This window comes from Vombatus ursinus, unplaced genomic scaffold (genome assembly GCF_900497805.2).
Source record: "Vombatus ursinus unplaced genomic scaffold, bare-nosed wombat genome assembly UNPS02014822.1, whole genome shotgun sequence".
Classification (NCBI taxonomy): domain Eukaryota; kingdom Metazoa; phylum Chordata; class Mammalia; order Diprotodontia; family Vombatidae; genus Vombatus; species Vombatus ursinus.
Genome location: NW_020954600.1, coordinates 13,687,674 through 13,705,760, shown reverse-complemented (window position 1 = coordinate 13,705,760; position 18,087 = coordinate 13,687,674). Strand labels below are relative to the sequence as shown.

The 18,087-nt window shown below is 42.4% G+C and overlaps 1 protein-coding gene across 2 annotated transcripts in view; it reads left to right on the top strand.

The window, feature by feature from the left end:
* Positions 1-5,582: 5,582 nt before the first annotated feature.
* CAPRIN1 (cell cycle associated protein 1) overlaps positions 5,583-18,087 on the top strand; it is a 48,694-nt gene continuing 36,189 nt past the window's right edge. For both annotated transcript variants that reach the window (XM_027837671.1, XM_027837670.1), the window contains exons 1-2: positions 5,583-5,731; positions 6,264-6,500. In XM_027837671.1, the coding sequence (XP_027693472.1) occupies positions 6,264-6,500 (237 nt within the window). In that variant the 5' untranslated portion in view covers positions 5,583-5,731. The remainder of the gene's footprint in view (positions 5,732-6,263; positions 6,501-18,087) is intronic.

Below are 18,087 nucleotides of genomic sequence, written 5' to 3'. Positions count from 1 at the left end.
CATCCAGATAGCCTTCATACTCCAGCCTCCAAGCCTTACAAATTCATTTTAGGACAGCCAGTGGAATAGCAACGTAAGAAAGATAATGGAATTCGGACCCATTTCTTCGAATAACATTGTTCCCGTTTCCAACTGAACAATTTAGTAGACCTTTAAACTAAATTCTTAGAACCCAAAGACATGGAAAAGGTATCAATACTTAAACAGTAAACCATTAATGTAGGGTGGAGCTGTGCTAGTGAACACTTTTAATTGAGAAATTAATTCAAGGCCTGATCACTTGTGTAAATATTCCCAACACACCCAAATTTCAGTGAACTGTCACTGGAGACCATGTTCTTGACTCTCTTTTTCTCTCTCTTAAATATCTATGCAACCACTGTTACCAGGGAGAGCAGCATTTCAAGGGAAATTGCTAAATACAATATGAATTTCCCATCAGTGGGAAAGAGGCATCACAGAATATGCATTACCTACAAAGAGAACACGATTATGCTTCAGCTGGCAAGAAGTCAGATAATTAGGGGCTCTGCAGCAAGAAGTTTGATAATTAATTTGTGAAGTGTTTCAAATCATGCTGAATAAAAGATACTATCAATTCAACATCTTTAAATTATTTAAATGAAAAATTTGTGATGATCAAATTGAGAATAGCAGATCAAGGATGCAGGCGAGCTCATTTTTTAACTAAAATGAAGGGCAGGTGTAAGGTACTCTCAAATCATAGAAAAGAGACTCAAGTCAGCATGAGGCTGGTCATGAATGACCAAACTGGCTGTTCCAAAAACCAGTCAAGTTTCCTTTCTTTGTAAGGCAGCAGGCTAACCAGTATCTTTTAGGCCTTTCATACTTCGAGTTGTACCTTATCATAAAGCAGGTCATTTCTAAAGACCATTTTCAGTCAATATGACTTCAGGGTTTATTATTATAGATAACACAACTGGACTTAAAAGCTTTATTTCTGCTAATAATGGAGGAGGAAGCAGGTAGTGAAACTGACCAGGAGTGTAGGTCACTGCACAGATTTTAATGTCACCCAGAGTGGATATGGCCAAAAAGTTAATCACCCTGTCGCCAACCTCTCCTCCTACTTAGCCCCTCCTGAGTTAGGCAGGTCTTAGAAAACAGGCTGGTAGTTCACTTGCTAGACCTTTACAGCTTGGTAGAACTAGTCAGGGCTCCTACTCTCTTGGTCTAGCCTTTGATAACCCTGGGTTACTTTCATGACAGCATGAGGCAACTGAGTACAGCATTAGGGAAAGAATGGATTCTTTTAAACCAGAGGTTCTTATCTTCAATTCTGTGGACAGATTTCAGGGAGTCCATGTACTTTTATGGGAAAAAATTTTTTACATCTTTATTTTCACTAACCTTTAACTGCAATTTAGCATTTTCTTTCAATTATTTAAAAAACATTATTCTGAGAACAGGACCAGAGGCCTTACCAGATTGCTAAAAGGGTCCAGAGAAACGGTTAAGAACATCTGCTTTAAAGTACTCCTGGCTCTTCTCCCCAAAGGTCTTTTGGATTCCTGATCCTAACTTGGCAATGACCTTCCCCTGATCTTCCCCCTCTAACCTCCCATAGCATCTTGTTTTATGTAACTGATCACTTTAATACACTTCTCCTGTGTTAGAGTGTATTAGTTTTAGCATTACCTCTGGCTCACTCTCCCAGAGCCAGGCAGGCTACATATAGACTTTAGGGTTTTAGGGTACTTTGATGCTGAGGGATTGGGGTATCTTCTCTTCTGCCATTGGCTTGAGCCCCCCTTGGTTGTTTTTATTAAAACAGAGAAAGTTATTTTAAAAAAATCTACCAAAGTCCAATAGAGGTAGGTTGGTGGCATGTTAGATAGAACCTGAGATTTGGAATAGGGAAAAGTCAAGTTCAACTCCAGCCTTAAATACTTTATTAGCTGTATGGCTTTGGGCAAGTCACTTAACCTCTGTTTTTTCTACTGTAAAATGGAGATAAATAGCACCTATCACCCAGGGTTGTTATGAGGACCAAGTGAGATACTTGTAAAATGCCTAGCATGTAGCACGCTCATAATAAAGGCTTGTTCCTTTCTTTCCTCTTTGTGACTCCATGGACCACAGCACACCAGGCCCTTCTATCCTTCACTATTCTCAGAGTCTGTCCGAGTTCACGTTCATTGTTTTCATGATACTATTTATCCATCTCATCCTCTGCCATTCCCTTTTCCTGTTGCCTTCAATCTTTCTCAACATCAGGGAAAGACTAGTATGTATCTCAATTCTGATGGCTGTGTGACTTTGAGCAAACCACCTGACTTCTCTGAGACTTGGTTTCCTTATCCACAAAATGGGCATATCTGCTTTGCCTATTTCACTGAGTTGTTGGAAAAACATCTGTGAACAATATAGGATTATATAAATGTGAGCTATGATTATCCTAATTTAGTGAAATAGGAAGGATAATACTGAGATAATCATGGGGGCTACTGTAGATAAAGACTAAAAAAAAATGATGGCAAGTACTCTACATATATTACATGTAAGCATATTGATAAAAGTACAGTATCATGGGATCCTGGAAGGGCCCTCAGAGACCATCTAGCCCAACCCCACTTTACAGAGACTCTGGGGATTAAGTGACTTGTCCAAGGTCAAGTAGGTAGGGTTAGAAGTTAGATTTGAACTAAGGTTCTTTGATTCATCCTTCATTTATGTTCTAGGCTTCAAGTGTGGACCAGCCTGCACAGAGACTGTAAGTGTGCCATCTGAGAACCAGATACCAGAATGTTGGCCCATCGGATGACTGATTTTTTTGGCCACAGCAATTCAAGATCCATTGTGCTTGTGATCCACATCCACAGAAGGCATCTGCAGACTGCTGAAGTCACGTGTCCTTGAAGTACTTCAGTATGAAAGCAGACGTAATAGCCGTCTGCCAGCAAGTGGAAGAACTGGAGATGATGACAAAACAGTGGCCGGCAGTCAGCCTTACAAGTAGTAAGGTATCTATCGGTGTTGGTTGAAGTACGCTACTTTACTAAAAAAGTGTCTTGTTTGTATTTCACCCATCATAAGGAGCTTTTCTTTGGCCCGTTAAAGGTCCGAGGTTGACTAATCCACTGGGTACGGCAGGAAAAGATGGAGGAGATGGAAAATGTAGCATAAAAAAGGCTGAGAGACAATGATTTGATTAAATTAACATTTACTGATCACCAGCAAGGTAGTTTTAAGTAGGAGTAAAGAAAAAGACAGTCCTTACTTTACTAATCAAATTTGATACAATAGGAAAAATGAGATATACAAAATAAGCAGATAATTAAAATGGAAACTAGAAAGCCAAATGCACAAGAAATAACTTCTAGTTCGGAACATAAGACTTCGTGGAAGCAGGTAGATAGAGACATAGACCCATTAATACACTTTAAGCACCTACCATGCGCCAGGCATCTTGTTAAGTGCTAAGATAGTTTTTTTTCCTCCTTGAAGCTTGATCGAAGATTAATAATGTGGTGTAGGATGAACTGGCCTTCAGAGGCTACCGGGGCGAGTAGGGGCCAGAGCTCCCCTGGACATTTGGGGAGCTCCACTCCACTAATTAAAAAACCCTCAAGTGCCTTTCTGGTATCCTTCCTTGGGGCAACTAATGAAAAGTGTGAAGCAGTCAAGACTTCTGCTTTCTTCTCTTTGAGGGCACCACCCCAATCCTGGTCCCCTTCCTCTCACACTTATAACATTACAATAGCCTCTTTACTGCTCTTCTGCCCAGAGACTCTAATTCATTTTTTTTCTTGTTTTTTTTTTTTTTTTAGGCAATTGGGGTTAAGTGATCTAGTTCACTTTACAGGCTGCCACTGAAATCTTGAAGTCCTTTTATCATCTCACAATCTGCTCAAAAAATGTTGTTTAATGGCCCTATTTCCCATAGAGTAAACATGAAGTGCCACAAAGACCCGGCCTTCAAGGTACTTTGCAATCCCTCTCCTCTCTCATCTGGAAAATGAAGAGGATGCACTGGTGGACCATCTCTAAGGTCTTTTCCAGCTGTATATCTAACCGGAGCTAACGCTCCTCTGGCACCTTGTTTTGCTAAGCGCTTTTCATCCATTACCTCATTTGATTCTGACAACAACCTTGTGAAGTATGTGCTATTATCGCCTCCCATTTTTCAGATGATGAAACTGAGATTCAGGGGGGGTAAGGGACTTGTCCAAGGTCACACAATGTCTGAGATGAGTTTCGAACCCATATCTTCTTGATTCCAGGTTCAGTGTGATATTGGTTACACCAGGCTGCCCAGCACTTAGTAAATGCACAATCCACCCACGAGACCGTCGGGGGTGACCGGTGACACACCCTGATACCACTGGCAGCTGGTGTGCGGTTCCCTGGCCCTTAGGTTGGATTCTTCCCTTATCCTGCTTGGTGACCCTGCTTGTGTAGTCTTTCTCCAACCCACCCTGCATAAGGCATGGGGTCTTCAGTGCCCTCAGCCCTGTCACTCCCACCTTCCCCTCCTGAGCTTTCCCAAGCCCTTCTCCAGCTTGCAATGCATCGCCACAAGGCGGGCTCCGGCCCCCTCTTCCTCCGCCACCTCTCTACAATCACACTTATTTCTCCACGCGTTGCACGCTTCACACTGCGGCCCAAGTCCTCGAGGGCGTCCCCGGCGCCTACAAGCACCCCGGGCGGCTCCCCGCCTTTGCGCAGGCCTGGGATGGCCTCCCTCATTTCGGTTCCCTCGGTCTTGAAGCTTAGCCCCGGTGACGGCTTGAACGAAGGCCTTTCAAGACCCCTCGGGCCCAGCGCACACCCCGCCTCAATTAATTCTGCATTTACTGGGACGTGACTACAACGCTTCCCCCACGGAATACAAGGCTCTCGAGGGAAGGGGCTGTTTTACACTCAGAGCACAGCGGCCCGCAAACAGTAGGTGCGTCCTACTTGCTCACTTCTCCCCGTGCTGTGTCCCTTCTTGGTATGCGGTTATTGCTGCCCCCTAGGAAGAAGGCGTTCTTTGGGGTAGAGTCCTGCACCTCGCTGCCCCGGCTAGTCGGGATAGTCCGTGCTTTCTGAGCCCTGCTAGGCACGCTTTATCCTAAGCCAGCTCCCCCAGGCCTGGGGCGTAGGTGGGGTGGAGATGGCGGGCGGGGAGAGGGGACAGCGCCGCTAGCCCAGCTCCGCAGCCCCGCCCCTCCATATAAGGGATGTGCCAGGCCTCCCCCCCCACCGGCCGCTAGACACCTATTGTCCCCGGCAAGGCAGCCCTCCAATTCGCCTGAAGGACCCATGGAGGCCTGAAGATCTGGATCCGCGCCGCCCGCTCCGCCGCCCGCCCCGCCGCCGCCGCCGCCGCCGCCGGGAAGGTCCCCGGCCTGAGGGCACGGCGGCGAAGCGGCGCGGGCCCCCGGGCCGGGGCGGGCAAGCCGGCAGACAGGCATTCGCGGAAGGCAGGCCGCGGCCCTGCGCAGGCCCCCGGCTCGCTCCGCTCGTCGCCGCCCTCCCCTCCCTCCTGTTTCCCTCCCCTCCCCTCGCCGGGCTCCCCTCCCCCCGGGCTGGCTAAGTCCCTCCCGCTCGCCTCCCTCTGCCTCACTAGCGGCAGCTCTCGGTGCAGCAACAGGGACCGGGCAGAGCGGCGCGGCGCGGCCTGAGCCCACCGGCAGACAGTACAATACAGCCCGGCACACACCGCCACCCTTTCCCCCGCTCGGCCGCCCCACTCCGGATCCTTAGCGGCCTCCGCGCACGCACGGTGAGCCCGACCCCGGCGCGGCGGCGGGGCCCGCGGCCTCGGCCTGGGGAGGGGGCGGCCTCCGGCCCCCTCCGCCCGCCCGTCCCGGCCCCGCTCACTTGGGGGCCGGCGGCCGAAGGCCGGCCCCCCGCGGCGGGGACCGTTGCTCCGCGGCTGTTGGCGGCGGGCGCTGCGAGGCCCCGCCCTGGCGCGAGCCGCGGGCCCCGGGGCTGCCGAGGCCGAGGGAAGAGGCTCGCGTGGGGGGTGGGGGGGAAGGGTCCAGAGAGCGGGCCTGGCGCGCGCCTCCTGCCTGGCCTGCGCACGCGCGCCCCCGACCGCCGCTTCCTCGCGCGCGCGCCCCCGGCCCTGCATTTCCCTCCCCCCGCCCCGACCCCCGAGCGTCGCGAGCGCGCCCCCAGTAGGGCGGGCTCGGCGGCCCGCCCGGTGCGTCGCGTTTTGTCCCGCGCCTGCCCCCGTCCGCTCTCTGGTCGCTCGCTCCCTCGCTCTCCCTCCTAACCCGGCACTCTTGTCTTCTCTCCCCTCGGTGTCAAAGATGCCCTCGGCCACCAACACCACCAGCAGCGGCAAGGCGTCCGGGCCGCCGCCGGGCTCCTCGTCCTCCGGGGCCGAGGCGGCGGCGGGCAGCGCCTCGGGGCCCGCGGGCGCGGCGGCGGCGGGGTCGCAGCAGCAGGCCGCGAGCGGCGGCGGCACCAGCTCGGTGCAGACCGAGGCCATGAAGCAGATCCTAGGCGTGATCGACAAGAAGCTCCGCAACCTGGAAAAGAAAAAGGTGCTTGGGGGGGGCGGGGAGGGGGGGGGGGCCCAACCGGCCGGGGGCCGGCCTCCTAACTGCTGGGGCCCGCGGGCCGCCGCGCCCTCCCTCCGGCCTTTTGTTTGAGGCCTGCGACCCCCTGGGCCGGCGAGGGGGCGTGGGGGGGAGGGGCCGGCGGGGCACATGGAGGAGGAGACGAACATGGCGGCGGCGGCCCGCAGGGAATCTCTTCGGAGCCGCCGCATTGTGAGCACAAAGCGAAAGCAGGCCCGGGAGGCTGGGGGGGCAGCCACACTCGCGGGGAGGGCGGCGGCGGGGGGCCGGGGTCCCGGGCTCGGCCCTTTGTTGCCCTCTGCCTTCGGGCCGAGCCCGGGACCCCGCTGGGAGCCCCCGGCGGCCGCCCGGGCCCTGACCCAGGTCGAAGCTCGAGTCACTGGGGGCTCCCGGCCTTCGTGCTGCTCACTTAGGGAAATCAGAAAGCAGTCCCTGCTGTTAGGCTGTGTGCTAGACGCGTTGGAGAATCACTACCACCCTGGGAGGGAGGGGCTATTAATTATTATCCCCGTTTTACAGGTGAGGATACTGAGGCAGATAGAGGTGAAGTAACTTGCCCAGGGTCACACAACTAGCAGGCGCCTGCGGTCCTTCCAGATTCCTGCCTACCCAGCACTCTATTCACTGAGCTTAGGCAATTTACGTTTTTTATTCACTGATAGTTCCTTGAAATATGTTCACCTGGACTATTAACGCCTTCAGAGAATTACACTTTTAAAAAAAAACATCTCATACCTTCTCCAGTCATTGGACAGCGACCATTTTATTAGGGCGATCATAAGTACAGTAGTACAAATTCATGAAAATTCAGACCTGATTTCTCACATTGAATTTATATCAGTAAATTCTTTTGTTTAGGTTTCATTTTGGAGTTTTGTACCAAGGATTTTAAGATGGAAGTGTTCTGTAGTCAAGAGTACCCTTGGTCACACTTGGGTTGCATTCACAACTGCTGATAACCGCATAACCTTGAGCAAGTCGGAGCCTCTGGGCTTTGCTTTTTTCATCTGTAACTGAACTGTGTTGAACAGGGTTGATATCAGATGTCCCTTCTGTTGCTAAGGTTCTATGACCACAAATACTTGAGATTGGTAGTGTGCAAGATTTCTATATTTTGGTTAGGGTAGAGGAAAAAATTACCGTCCTCAAGCTAGCTTTTAATTCTCTTTTGGACAAAGTGACTAACAGTTATTTTGGTACATCTTAATATTATATTTAACATTCCCTAATTCAGGGAATAGCTGAATTTACTGCACTGAAACTGCCGATGTAACTGCATTGATGTAGATGCATTGAAGAAAGGCATTAGGAATTTGAATTTTTAGGTGTCTCTTAATTTCAGTATCTTTTGTGTTGTCTGGTGAATTAAATTCCATCCTTCGTCTTTTAAAATATCTTGAAATATTTCAAGTTCTAATCAAAAATCCAGTTACGCCATTATAACTGGTAAAAGGAAGTGTGCAAAGTAAAATTTGTATCAAAAGTAGTAAAAATTGATTAGCAAGCTAATGGTAGATTGGCTGTTCCTCCAATCTCTTAACTGCACTCTCCTTAATAGTTTACAAACTATGTAACTAGGTCATTTTTTATTCAGTATTTCTTTGTAGTACACATAGAGATTTGTATTCCCTATCTCCTGGCGTGAGGCTTGAGAACCTAGGAGATAAAGGGAAGGGGGAGGCCAAACTATTGGCCTGTGTCCTGTGTCCTAGAAAAGTAAAATTAAAAAAAAACCCAAACACATTTGGTGTAAATCAGGTATATTTGTTATTGGACCTATGAACTGTGTTTAATGGCATTTCTGTCCTGGTAAAGGTACGGATTTTCTTTTCTATATAGGAATATTCCACTTAAAAGAAAAACTGATTATAATCTGAACCAAACTCAGTTTAAATTAGGGTATGATTATTCCACATATAGTTAGTTCATTCTGAAATTTCCCTTAAAATTAATGAGCACCACTCAGTTTGCACTCTAGTTTTTAAGAACATGTCCATTGTATCAAATTATATATATACCTCTATAATTTGCTATTGCTGTTGCAGTTATTTTTTTCTGAAGTTTATTTGACATCCAAATGCTTTGGAGCTCCATTGAGTTATACCACTAGTTGGACCTCTTGAGTGATATATTGTTTTTTGTGTGGATTATATGATAAAGGTAACATGGTGATACAAATTACACTGGAAAAAAATGACTTGTTGAAAATACTGTATCACTTTTAAATAAGTCTTTGAAGATTGAGAGTATGTATACAATAAGCTATTTAAATAAAATAAGAATTAAAGTTACTAAAATTAAAATTTTAATGGTTTTAATTATGGGCAAAGCGTTTGTTCTAACTTTTTGATTAGTAAATGAATAGCTTATTATGGAATGTTCTGAGACCATTAATAGCATTATCAAACTAGGTAAGCATTGTGCACAAATCATTCTATAGTTTGGGTAAATTGGACATAAGACTTATTTTTCCCCCCTAAATTATCTGGCTGCAGTTTAAAAAAAAAATTACTTGGTTAATTTTCTCAGCTGTCAGTTTGCTAGTACAGAATTAGGAAAATTAATGAAACAAAATTAGGTCACTAGATGGAAATGTTGATGATTTTGATGTAAAATAAAGAATGAAAACATCTATATTTGTATTAAAATCAAACATCTTATATGTAGATTTTTTTTACTTTCACTATTAAAAACTTCACGAGCTCTTCCACATGGAGGCCTAAGAACTTTTCCCTACATTTTGGTCAGACTCTTTGTTCCTGTGTAACTAGTTCCCATGGTGAGCTTTTTTTTTTTTTTTTTTAAAGGGATCCTCTGGTTTCAGTCTTAGGAAAATTAAGGATTTGTTCAATAAAAGTTTCACCGAGTTGGTGGAAAGAATTTTTTTTCTTCTACATTGTTTATTTCTTAGGTATGACATGCATAATAGTTTGGCCTTTGAAAGACCTCTTTGTAAAAAAATTATCTGAGAACTGAAACTGGAAGTTGTATTAATTTAGAGTTCTGACAGGTTCAGAGGTGAGGAAAAATAGAGCAAATAACATTTTGACATGTTTTGGTGTTGAATTTGGGGGTAGCAAACACCAGTGTAACTTAGGGAGACTTGGTAGTGGCTGCAGTAGGTAAAACATTAACCATTGTTCCCTTTCTGGAAAAGCAGAAACCGATAGCTTCCTAATTAAGACGAGACCCTTTTTGAAAGTCACCCCACAGTACAGTTAGTGAGAATTTCATATTGCATTAAATATTTCTGTATAATAACTTTTATAATAAGTTAACACTAACGAGGAGGAAAAGATGGTCCAATTGTAAGGTAGGCCCTTCTTATGCCAGAATGTGATAGGCTGCTGCCAAGTACTATTCTTGCTGCATTTTTTTAATGGAGCTTTCTTTTCCTTTGGTGACACAAAGTAAAAACGTGAGCATGCTTTTCTTTTTCATTGTAGCCATATCATAGGATAATCAGTTCCTGGGGCCAAGAGATGAAATTGGTCCTTTAAAAGTCTCTGGTTTGTTAACACATGCATTTAGTTAGTATAGCTTTTTCACTGCATTGCAGAGGACAAGGTGGCTTCATATTTTGCATTCACCTTGGCAAAGAGGAAAGAATCTTTGACAAAGTTACCCTTTCCGAAATATTTGACAGTAATGATGAGTTTTTAATGTGAGAAATACGCTTTAACATTTGACTAAGGATTAAGACTATCTTTTAGTGATTCCTATCAACTTTTTCATGGCTTAGGTAGAAAAAAGGATATGTCATAAAAATAATTACTGGCATTTATATCGGGCTTGAAGATTTGCAAATGCTTTATGGTACATTTTCATTGGATCTTCACAGTCACCCTGTGAGGTTGATAAGAAGTAGGGGTATTCTCAACATCTTATAGATGAGGAAACAGCCCCAAAGTGCTTAAAGACTTGCCCACAGGGGGATAATAAAGATCAGAGATAGGGTTTGAACCCATCAGGTCATTTGGACTCGCAGGTCCAGTCTTCTTTTCAATGTACAACACTGTCTCTAATTAGAATACAATTTAAAACCCTGGATGAAGTATCCACTTTTTTGGCTTATTCAAACTAAAACAGTATTCAAAAAGAATCTTAAAACTTGGTACACAAATTAATTATTTCTGAAGCAAAGGATTGCCCTCATATATTTAGATCTGCCAAATCAAATAGGAAAAGTAGAAAGGATATAGAAATTGTGTTTTCATACCCAGCTTCGTAGATTACTCCACCTTCCAGTTCTGTGAATGAATGTTAGTTGAGAAGGTTGGAGCTTGGAAATGGATTTTTCCTAAAAACATATCCTGAAATAGGAAATTTGACTTGATTTCAAGCATTAGGACATTTGAGTCCTTCCCTGAATTTTCAACAAGTGCCAGTACTCTTTCTCTGGAAGGGAGTGGAAGTGATTGCAGCTCCCAGAGACTTGGGGTGGTAGAGAAGCATTTTAGCTGTGGCAGTTGTGCTGGTTTTTCTCATGACAGTGACTCTTGAATATAGCCCAGGACTGTGGACTCCAAATCCAGTTTTGTTTCCACTATGCAACACTGCCTGTGATTAGTTTCTGACAGTCTTGAAGTTTGCTAACTTTTTAAAGATATTAGAAGAGTATGATACATTTCTAAAATTTTAGAAATGATGTGCCGTCTGGTCTTAACATTCTTTGAGCTTTCAGCTCGAGGTTGAATTAGGTAACTTCTCAGGGTCCATCTAGGTCCAAATTAAAGTTCTGTGATCTTTTGAGCTAATTCACTTCATTATAGAGTGCAAGTATAGTTACATTGCTGTCCGTTTGCATGATGAGCAGATAGCATAAAGTCCTATAGAAGTTGGAGAGTGCGATAATCCATTACATTAACATGCATTGTTTGAAGTCAAACATTGGGAACAATGAGAGAAATTGTCCCATCTTCCTCAGAATCTTAGTGTGGAAGAAGACCTCTCTAGAGGTCATCTAGTCTGAAGCCCATTTGCAACCCTCTTGACAAGTTATCTGGGAAGGGATACTCGTTACCCTCCAGGGCAGTGCATCCCACTTGGACGTTGTCGCCTTCCACAATTTCTACTCACTGAGCGTGGTTTCTCTTACTGGGGCTAAGCAGAACAAGGGAATCATGTATTCTCCAAGTCTTCTTTAGGCCAAACATCCCCAGTCACTTGGACTAATCCCCATATGGCATGAATTAGATAGGCCTTTCATTTTGCTAGCTCTCCTGAATTCCTAGCTTAGGTCCTTCCTAATATGTGACTATTAATACTACTACCCCATATGTCTGACCAGGGCAGGAATACAGTAGTTCTCTGGCATCCTGAAATCGAGGTACGCTACCTTGATGTGTTTTAAGATTATCTTAGCTTCTTATTGTTGCTGTATTATTGTTCTGTTGATTCTTTAGAAAATTTCTTTTTTAATACGAATTTGACAAACATGAACCTTTCTATATATAAAGAATAAAAAGGATCATATATGAAAGGGAACAACTAAGTTTTTAAAGGGCATCCTAAATTTTAGTAATAGTAATGAAGCTGCCACATTTGTGTGTTCTCTCGTGTATATTTTTTAAAAAGTTTTGCTGCTGCTTTTGGTGTCACTATCACCATGTCTCCCCCCACCCCTCACTGTGTCTGAAAATCTAGGACCCATTTTCATACCTCCATCTTTTTCCTGAGGTCTGAGGTCATGATAATTGGTTATTGCATTGTCAGAGTTAAGTCTTTAAGAGTTATTTTTTCTTACAATGTTGGAGGTATTGTATTAATAATTCTCCTGTCTGTGCTCACTTTGCATCATTTCTTTCAGATCTTAAGGTTTCTCTGCTTCTGTCTCCCTGCATCATTACTTAGAGTGCAATAATCCATTGCATTCGTGTTTTGTCATTGTTTATCCGTTTTCCAATTTATGGTTGTTCATTTTGTTTCCAGTTATTTGCTACAACAATAACAAAAAAATCCTACTTTTTGTACTTATGAGACCTTTTCCTTTTGTGTTATTGATCTTTTTGGGTTATGTGCATAGTAGTATCACTGGGCGAAAAGGGTATGCAGTTTAGTGACTTTTTGGTACAGTTCCAAATTGCTTTCCAGAATGATTGCACCAGTTTATAGCCCCATCAACATTACAATAAGGTGCCTGCCCTCTCATAGTTCACTAAGCTTGTAGATCGCCAAAATGCTTATGTCTTTTGGGGGGTGAGCTATTTAGACGTGTCTCCCTCCTCTGTACTTGTTTTCTGCATTTTGAAGCAAAGTGTAAGATTCACATTACATTTCATCTTCTATTTTTTCCACTGTTTTAGCATCTTATGATATTTTTTGAGTCCTGGTTCTGTCTTCTAATTTGATAGCATACCATCTCTACCTATATCTAAGTTTGATTTTAAAAAATGTTCTAACAGTACTGGGCCAAGCACAGTTCCTTGGAGAACTTGACTAGAGTGCTCACTAAGTTAATAGCAAACAATGTTTTGTATCTGGCCATTTAACCAGTTCAGAATACACTTATCTATTTGTCAGGCTCCCATCTTTTCATCTTGTCCACAGGAATAGCATGAGAGACTTCAGTAAAATCTAGGTGAGCTATCTGTACCATTACCCTTGTCAAACCAATCAAACAACTCTATTAAAAAAGAAAATAATGGTTAGTTCTCTTAGACTTAACTTTCAATTAAGTCATGTTAGCTTTGCTGTTATCACTGCTTCCTTTTCTAAATATGCACTAGCCATCCCTTTAATAATATGTTCTAAAAATTTGAAAGGAATCAAAGTCAAGCTGGCTTGCCCTATAATTTGCAAAATCCTTTTGTCTTCAAATTTGTTTTTTTGTTAGGTTTACCAGAGAAAAGTTCCAGAGTATAAAAATGCAGATAAAAGCTCATTGTGACAGCTATTCTTAAAAGGAAAGGGGTCTATAATAGAAGTTTTAAATCTTGATGGTGATTTTATAACAACTCATTGAAACATCAGTGTCTTATAATGAAATTATTAGGAAAGACAACTTTTTCAAACTTCAAATGGAAACTTTCTCAGCATTGGAGCAGGCCTCAGTAAATTACTTTTTACATACTGGTATAAAAGTGAGAAAAGGGATGGGAAAGCATTGTTGAGTTGGAGGGTATAGGGTGTGTGAATTTCCCTCTCAGTTTTGGATCTCTTGATTCATATTGTTCTATTTTGGGAATTGTTTGGGTTTTTCTCTTGGCAGTGAATGGAGTATTTTAAAGGGTTAAGGAGGCTGTTTTGTAGGGCATATTCAGTATGGTTCATCTCCCAGTTTTTAATTTAAAAGAAAAAAATTCCACATTCAGCCGTTTTTCAAAGTGTATTAGCTCAGGAAGAGGAAAACACTTGCTTCTTTAGGTTTTCCAGGATTAATCTCTTTCCTGAGAAAGATTAAACTTTTTATTACACTATCTCAACTAGAATGATCCTCCCTTTTACTTCTATAGCAGTTCTACCGCTCAATTTAATACTTAGACTAAGGATACAAAGGAATAATGATTTCTTTGTGTCTTCCCCAAGTTTGTAATGTTCAGGTTAGAATGAGGAACTCTGTCTATATATCTCCTATGGTACCTTGCACACAGTAGTATTGAATTAATTGATTCTTTGTGAAATTTCATTTTGATAATTGGATCAAGAAAGCATGTGAACTGTTTCTGGGACAGCAATACTCTGTTACAAGGATTTGCTCCTTCTAGTGGTATTTATACTAGGATAGATTTCAATATAATGGTATTTTTCTGTTGCAATTTTGAGATTTGATGCACAGGCCAACCGATTTTAAGCGTATAATGGCGTATTTTAAATGTTAGCAGCAGAAAGGAAGTGAATAAGCATTTATTTGACACTTGTTTGCCAGGCAGTGTGCTAAAGGCTTAACAAATATTATCTCATTTGATTCCAGGAGATAGGTAGGTGCTGTTATTATACTCATGTTATAGTTGAGGAAACTGAGGCCAACAGGTTGAGTGAATTGTCCGGGCTCACACAACTAGTAAATACATTAGGCTAGATTTGGACTCCGGTCTTCCTGACTCTAGAATTAGCAGGCCTTATTATGTAGGATCACATGGAATTCTTTCTAACATAAAAAGCGTCTTAAATTGTTCTTAGAAACATTTTGGAAATTTAATTACATTCTGTGTTACTGTTAAGCAAATGAATGGATCCAGATTTTGAAGCTGATTCAAGCTTTGCTAATTCTGAATTCAGGATTACCTTTGTAAGATACTTGGTCTCCATTTTTAATTACATATCAAACCTTTAGATTTTCAGAAGAGCTGTTTAGAACCCTTTGATTTTCCTGGAATTTTATTGTAATGAATGTTGCTCTATGAAAATGCCCAAATAATTCTGAAGATATATTTATTCAGATTAACTACCATAGTTGTACCTTTAAAAATGTAGAAATGTTAACAGTTATTTCAGGACAGTAATAATGGTTAACTAAAGGAGTCAACATAATTTTTTTTAAATACCCACGTCTTTTTCTAGAATCAGCTAGTTCCATTCTTTTCAGTTATCTAGTTCCAAGACTATACAATCACATCTTTGCTGGAGTAGTTGGTGTTCTGCTTTACCTTCTAGGTTCACTGTGCTTACATGGATGTGTGTTTGACTTTTTCATTAATCTCCGAAAGCAATCAGTAAAGAATTATTTTTTTTTTAATATAAGCAATAATTACCTGGGAATGCAAACATTTATATGTCTATGGAGCTGGAGACAAATCTCTGCTTGAATGCTTCTAGGCTCACTATCTCCAGGCGGACCTTTATTATTGAACAGCTCTAATGGCTCTAAATTTATTTTCTCAGCTGAAATTTCCAAATTGACATCACTAATCTCTGGTTTAGAAAAGGGACAAAAGATAGACCTTGAATTCTTTGTCTTTATGTTCTAATCTCTAAACCATGTTTCATTCCCTTTTTATTACTCTGAACATAGCTTTAAAAAAGGCATGTCTTTGTTCATTCTAGACTTCATTTCTTCTGATACTGTTGTTGTACATTTGTATTATTATTCTGTAGCCACCCATGCATTTCTGCTTATTCTAGTTTTTGTTAATTGATGCACTTTTAAAATCGGACTCACTGGCAAGTTTTGTGCTGCCATATTGGTTTTTTCCCTCTTCTTTGAGATTCTTTTCTCTTTAAAATGGTTTATTGCTTGAATAACAAGGTCATTTTATTAAGTATTTACTATGAACAACATGCTGGAAATAAAAAAAAAATAATTCCTGCCATCAGGCAGTACACATTATATTGGAAAGATAAAATATTTACACAATTCAGTAAAAATAACATGATAATATTATTAGTGTTTTAGTAATTAGGTGATACATGCTTTTTCTTTTAACTTCAGGATTATTTTCAGTTATAGTCAGAAATAAAGGCTTATCTCTTTAATATCAATATTCTATCAGTACATGGCTTTGTGAGTCTTAGAAGACTTAAAAATAATTATCATTCAAAGGGTAATAGAGGCATCTAGTGTGTGTGAGCAAGGCAGACAACACATACCAAATAGGGACAGAACTAGGAAGAAGAAATAGAGTAAAAATGTCATCAAACTTGTGAATAAAAAAAAAAGTGGTCTGATCATATGGGTAGTGTGAGGGTTGGTGGTTGGACGGGCATCCCATGTGTAGCCCTGATGTTGGGTGGAGCCCTTCATGGTGGAAGATGTGGAAAAGGCCACACAGCTTGGGCAGGGCAGGTAGGGTGACTTGGAATCTGCACTTGGAGGGAGTATCTAGTCCATCAACAAGCATTTATTAAGGCACTCTGCTTCAGGCACTGTGTCAAATGCTAAGCTATAGAATAAAAGCAAAATGGTTGTGCCTTCAAGGAACTTAAATTTTAATGGGGGGCACACCATGTACATAAAGTGTTAGATACGGAGCAGATGAAAGGTAGTCTTGGAGGAGAAGGCTTTAGTAAGTGAGGAGAGGATGGTATTGGCACTGAATGGACCAGGAAAGGCCTCCTCTCCTAGAGGAATTAGCGCTTGAATTGAGTCTTAAAGGAAAGAAGCTAGGGCTTTTAAGAGGTAGATGTGAGGAGGGAACATTCCAAGTGTGAGGGATAACCATTGTAAAGTCATGTTCCTCTTTGAGGAACAAGAAGTACACTGATGTGGCTAGGCCATACACTACGTGAGTAGATGTTACTGAGAAAGAAACAGGAACTGGCAGTGGATTGGATAGATTGGGAGAGTGATGAATGGGATGACAAGGAGGTTGTGAATCTGGGTGACAGTGAGGATGGTGATGCCCTTGGCAGTAATTGGTACGTTTGGAAGATGGGTAGGATGGGGGGAAAGTTGATGAGTTCTCTTTTGGACATGTTGAGCTTGAGAAACCTAAGACACATCTAGTACGAAATATCCAATAGACAGTTGGTGATGTGGGATTGGAGCTCAGACTTCAGACTGGATCTGGAAATTATCTGCATAGAGATTATAATTGAATCCACGGGAGTTGATGAGAAAACCAAAATGAGAGAGTATCGGAAGAAAAGGACAGAGCCTTGGGTACCCTCACAGTTTGTGGGGGTGACATGGATGAAGATCTTGCAAAGGAGCTGAGGTGGTCAAGCTAGGAGAAGAAACAAGAGCAGTCATGAAAACTCAAAAGAGCCAGAGTATCCAGATGAAGAAGGTGGTCAAAAATATTAAATGCTATGGAGATATCAAGAAACATGAGGATTGATACAAGGCAATTAAGAGATCATTGGTAACTACTATTTTTTTAGTTTTGGTAACTACTATTTTTTTAGTTCAGTTTTATTTGATTTTCAGTTCCAAATATCCGCCCCCCTTCTCCCTCATGTCCACTCATTGAGAAGGCAAGAGAAGTGAAACCCATTACAGATTGTATAATGATGCAAAACAAACTCTTGCATTAGCCATGTACAAAAAAAAAAAAAAAAGGAAGACAATACAGTTTCCTCTGTACTCTTGAGTCCATCAGCTCTAGATTTGGAGGTTTTGTTGTGATTTCTTTAGAATTGTGGTTGGTCATTGTGTTGATCAGAGTGACTTTGTCTTTCAAAGTTGATTATCTTTACAGTACTGCTGTTATTGTATAAACTTCTCCTGGTTCAGCTCACTTCACTTTGTATCAGTTTTACATAAGACTTCGCAGGTTTTCCTGAAACCATCCCTTTCATCATTTTTTACAGCACAGTAATATTCCATTACATCAAATACCATGACTTGTTCAGCCATTCTGCAAATGATTGGCATCCCCTATCCCCTCAGTTTTCTGTTCTTTGCCACCACAAAAAGAGCTGCTATAAATATTTTTGTACATATGGATCCTTCTTTCCTTAATTTCTTTGGGTTACAGAACCTAGTAGTATTGCTAGGTCAAAGGGTATATACAGTTTAATAGCTTTTGGGGCATAGTTCCGGTCAGAATGATTACACTAGTTCACAGTTCCACCAACAGTGAATTAATGTCCCTGCTTTCCCAAAGCCCCTCCAGCATTTGTTGTTGGTTACTAGAGAAAGCAGTTTCCATTAAACGAAGATGGAGACTAG